General features: G+C 47.8%; 1 protein-coding gene across 1 annotated transcript; it reads right to left on the reverse strand.

The window, feature by feature from the left end:
- Window positions 1–4514: 4514 nt before the first annotated feature.
- Window positions 4515–4649, reverse strand: LOC308438990 (thymosin beta-10-like; the record flags this gene model as incomplete). The annotated part of the gene is made up of 1 exon (XM_080940559.1): window positions 4515–4649. One exon carries the CDS (start codon window positions 4647–4649, stop codon window positions 4515–4517), a length of 135 nt encoding a protein of 44 aa, XP_080796685.1.
- Window positions 4650–5506: the final 857 nt, after the last annotated feature.

The following is a 5506-nucleotide window of genomic DNA, read 5'->3' on the forward strand; positions in this document are numbered from 1 at the left end:
AAAAGTCCGGCAGTTCTGATGCTGTCTTGGTGTCTTCCAGGTTTGGCATGTGAACTAAAGGGCTCCCTTTCTGCCCAATCCAGGCAACCTGATAGATTCATTGTGTCCTTCCAACAACAAAAGAGTACAACTGGAACAGCTGTGAGCCTCACACCCTTCTTTCCCTCCCATTCCGACAGCCAGGGGACACCAGTGACTGTCAAGGCCTCTTGGATAATTTGGATCCCATTCCAATCTCCTGTTTTTACCTTATCTGCAGAGTCCTCGTTGCTACTGAGGCAACATTTGAAGCTCCAGGGATCAGAACCTAGACGATGGGTGGGGAATTTCATTATTTATCTCACTGCCCTGACTTCCCAAGGATCCAGTGTGAGGCAGAACAGGGCAACATGCCAAGTGAGCTTGGAAATATGAACTTCAAACGCCATTGTGATGTGTAAGAGAGTAAGCTCATCTGGTTCCTGCCTAATCAACCAGCGTCTGTAGTTTTGGGTTTCATTGGTGCCGGGGCTTGAACTGATAGCTGAGGGCCTGCTAGAGTAAATAAAGATCTTTGAAGCACAGAGGACCCGCTGCCTTCCTCCACTGATGGAAATACACCCAAACCCTTTGATCTGCTTGAGTTCCTTTTATCTGATTATTGAAAAGGATGTGAGAGCCACAGGCTGCTAAGGAAGAGATACAGTGTTCGGCAGAACACCCTAAAGGAGCCTTGGGGTCCCTTCCAAATCGGTCTCCTAGCCACCCAAGTTCAACATCCGGGACACTAGCACCTCAGAGCTGGCTATACGTGGAGGGGAGGGGCTCTCATGCTCGAAGAACCCCTTGTTGCCGGACCCAGCTGTCTGTACCTCACACAGAAGGAAAAGGACTCTGCAAGTGGACTCGACTCAGTTCCTGCTGCCAAAGCTTTATTCTCATGCCGTCATATCTCTTTGCAAATCACACAAAGGGCAAAGCTGGAGTGAATTTTACTGCAATAGTGGGGGAGGGGCGGAAGCACACACACACACACACACACACACACACACAAATACCCGCCACCAACCCTTGGGCCTGCGGTTTCAGCAATTAGCTCAATGTGCTAATGAGAGTCTTCAGGGGGAACGGCATTAATTAATGGGTGAATTTCACTTTAATAAATGTATAGGCAATTTTCTAAATGCAGATGGCAGAGTCCGCCCTGATGGCTGTACCTAGAGCCACTCAATATGGTAAGTGTTGGAGGAAAGTGGTTAATTTGTAAAATGCCTCATGATACTGATTAGAAAGGCGGTAATGCCTGTTTTCCCAGTTGTCTCCATAGCCTGAAAACTCTAGCCTTCTCCACACCCACAGCAGCCTGAGGCGGTCTGTCCTTCCCCGTGTCCTCTCTCAGTTTCTCATCCCAGGTCAGACCTTGATGCTCAAGTATCTCATCTCTGCATAAACAGGGATGGCTGCCACACAGGCTTCCACAGCTCCAGGGCACCTTCTGAAAGAAAATACGTCCAGAAAACATAACACCCCAAAGTTATTGGGGTAGGGCTGGCTGAACCTTGGTGACAGCTATTTCACACGCTGGCGATGACCAGGAGCTAAGGGACAAAGGGAGTCTTTCCTGCGTCAGGCTTTCGTTTGCAGCCCACAGGCGAGCGAGGAGCTAAGTGAGCATCCGGAAGTGTCAGCGCCCAGACTTTCCCACATTCTCCCTTGAGACATATCAAGTGCCCGAGCAGACTCCCACTGTAAGTTGTAACTGTGACAGAATTCAACTTCTCTGGATCACAGCCTCTAAAATTTACACCACGTTAAATCAATTAAATCACATCTGTGGCGACTATTACCTTGATAATAAGACCCCGATTTATCAGATAAGCTGGACCCAAAACAATTGGAAAATCTGGGTAAATAGAAATGGCTTGTCCTATGACTTGACGTTGTTCTAAGAGTCACGGATGTTTCCGTGAAAGGGACGAATGAGGATAAGATGGCCCACATTCACCAACTCCTGCCTCCCTGGGAATCTGCCACATGTGCTGACCACCACAGCGCATGCACTGTAAATCTGTGTAGCTATTCTGAGGATTTGAGTGATTATAAACAGACCCACAGTCCTCTTCTGTGGGTGGTATCTCTGGAGGAGAGGGAGCCCCTCTCCTGCAGCATCCTGTAATGAATAGAATCAAAGCTAATCAGTTTTGTGTAATAGATTTGAGACCCAACCAAAAAAAAAAAAAAAAAAAAAAAAAAAAAAAATCCAGTACAGCCATTTTAAGCCTTAGGATGGAATTTTAAAATATTTGATGTCTTAGTCCCAGTGTGAAAAGCCAGGCCTAGAGACATTAGAGAACTTGTTAAAAGTCAGGTGGGTGCCCGCAGAATGCAGCCCTGACCCAGCTAACCTGCATGGGGAAGCACCGGCTTCAGTGTCCATTGCCTGTATGCCTGCTTTTGGTCTTGTCATCCCCCTACTGTGCGTATTTGTGGGGCCTGGACATTGATCCCCAGGGATCAGACCTGGGAGAATTCTGCTGATGTGGCCTGTTTTCTGTTGCTATGGCAAACCGCCATTGCATGACTCATATAAGAAAAGGAACATGACTTATACAGGAATGGGATTTGCTCGAGGTGCTGGAGACCCGGAAGTCCAACAGCTGGAGAACCGGAAATGCAACAGCTGGAGACCCGGAAGTCCAACCGCCCGGGGTTAGCATGCTCTCAGCATCTCCGTAAAGTGGAAGGTCAAAGGCATGTCCACAGAAGACAGAGAATACAAGGTCCTGCCTCCATCTAAAAGAATGTAGAGGTAGCTAAACCAAGCCTCAAAGAGCAAGAACTGCTCGCCGTGACCCTCACCCTCCCACGTTCTACGAGTTTTGATGAGCACAAACCACAGTGAAACCACAGGTCTTTGAGGTGACTAGTTGGCTAAATTTAGATGATGGGCCAGACTTCGATCACCACGTGAGGACCGGGACAGCTTTCCCAGGTGCCACCGATGCACCATGCATGTGCGGTGCCCACTGAGGATGGAATAGGGCATCAGCTCCCCTGGAACTGGAGTTAGATAGATGGTTGTAAGCCACCACCTGAGTGACTGTATTGAGCACAGCTACCTCTGCAGGGACACCCCAGTGCTCTCAACCTCTGAGCTGTCTTTCCAGCCCCAATCTGTACACTATGTAATAAATGAGCTAAGGGGGCCCCAGGAGCTAAAGGCTAGGGCCCAACCCACTGTGACTTGGAGCTGAGGATGGAACCTCTAAGAGTAGACCATGGTCTGGGAAAATTAGGTTTCTGTTTGTCCATCCATAAAGGACATATCACCACTCCTGTGTGCAGCCAGTACCCTTAACCACTGAGCCATCTCTCTAGTCCTTCCCCTTCTTCTCTTCCCACTTCCTGGATATTATATGAATATTTTTCTTCTCCAGGCTCTACACCACATGTGCCTCCTTCCATAGGCCCCAAACAAAAGGACGTACCAACCATGAATTGTTCACCTTGGAAACTGTGAGCCAGAATACAAATTCCCTTCTTATAATAATACTTGGGTCTTCGTTACAGTAACACGGGAGTTGGACAATCTCAAAAGCATATATTTAGAAGCTTCTGACTAAGACTTAGAGGAGGCCTTTCAAAGGCCCCCATCTGGAGTCTTCCCAGAGGCACTCACAGGAACCAAAAGTGCTCCTTTCCACACTGATAGGAGACAATAAACCCCACAGATGACTGGTCTCAAGTGCAGCAAGGCCTATTCTGGAAAGTTCTGCTGACCACAGGAAAACTAGGAGGTCATTTGTGGATCCATCTTCAAGACAACACTCAAAAATACCAGGGAAGGAGCTGGAGAGATGGATCAGGTTAATCGACCTTCCTAATGTTGCGACCCTTTAATACAGCTCCTCATGCTGTGGTGACCCCCAACCATCAAATTATCTTCATTGCAACTTCATAACTGTAATTCCTAAAGGGGTTGTGACCCATAGGACACACAGACAAAACCTTCATACATATAAAATAAACATTTAAAAAAATACCAGGGCCGAGCCAGGCAGTGGTGACACACACCTTTAATCCCAGCACTCAGGACACAGAGGCAAGGGATCTCTGAGTCTGAGGCCAGCTTGGTCTACAGAGTGAGTTCCAGGTCAGCCAGGGCTAGGCAGAGAAACTTTGTCTAGAAAAATAAACAAACAAATCAGGAAAGGTGAGGTCTATCAGGGATTTTACCTCTTCAGTAATTCATTACTTTATTCTGAACACTTTTTTTTTTCCCCCACGAGGTGTGTTTTGTTTTCATCAATCATACAAATGATTTTCTATAATATCCTAGGGAAAATCGGTGAAATTTGGCAGTCCGATTAGTGGGGGGAAGGGGTCCCCTTCAGAGACTCATGGGCGGGCAGCACGGAGTGCCGGGGTTCACAGTGCAGCTTGTGGCTTACGTCCATCTTGCAGGTGGCTCTTCCTCCACATCACGAGGGGGTCTTGGAAATGACGGGGTGGGGTGGGGAAATCTTCCTAGGCCTTTAGGAGATTTCACTCCTCTTTTCCTGTTCAATGGTCTCTTTGGTCGGCAGGGTGTTCTTCTCCTGCGTCTCGGTTTTCTTCAGCTCAGCCTTATCGAAGCTGGCGATTTCCCCCATGTCTGGCTTGTCTGCCATTTTCTTACAACTCGTGGATTCTCGTTCCGAGCTCGCGCTCCAGGTGCTCCCACTCGAGTTGCTGCAGCAAGAGACCTATTCTGTACACTGTTAACTGATTACTCTTTTGTACCAGGATCTCACGTTGCAGAGAAAATAATAAGGAAGGTCGATGTTTTTCCTGTCCCCTTGGAGCAGACTACAGTCCAGGGTCAGAAGCCATCTTCCATTAATGTAACAAAACACTTGCAACCATCGACTTCCAGAGAGGAACGTTTGGGAGCTGGAGAGATGGCTTATCAATTAAGAGAGCTTGCTGCTCAGTCGTAAGGACTAGAGTTCGAATCCCAGCACCCACACTGGGTGGCTCATGGGAACCAAAGCCCTCTTCTGGTCTTTACAGGCATCTGCACAGAGGTGCATATGCATTTATACAGACCTCTACATGATGACACACACATACACACACAGAGAAAAAAAAAATTACTTTTAAGACAAAAAATCTTATTTTAACACGGCAGGAACCTTTATCTCCATGGTGAATGTCTTACTCGCTCACAGCATCTCTCTCGTCTTGTCTACAAAAGCAGTGCTTTGTCATGGTGGGTTCTGGGCGCTCATAGGATGGGCAGGGCAGGGCAGGGCAGGGCAGGGCAGGGCAGGGTAGTCTATTGAAAGGAAGGATCAGAAGTGAATCTAGCTACTGTCTTGTCCTGTCAGCCAAATATGTGGGTGTGGCAAGTAGGTGACTAATCCCAAGTCTAGTTCCTCAGTTCCAGTATGAAGCCATGTCTGTCTTACAGGACTCGACTTGTCTTCCGGGAACAGATGCCCATACACAGTGCTGGGTCATTCAAGGTGTTGATTGCTAGCTTACC

Source organism: Micromys minutus, assembly GCF_963924665.1.
Source record: "Micromys minutus genome assembly, chromosome: 29".
Lineage (NCBI taxonomy): Eukaryota > Metazoa > Chordata > Mammalia > Rodentia > Muridae > Micromys > Micromys minutus.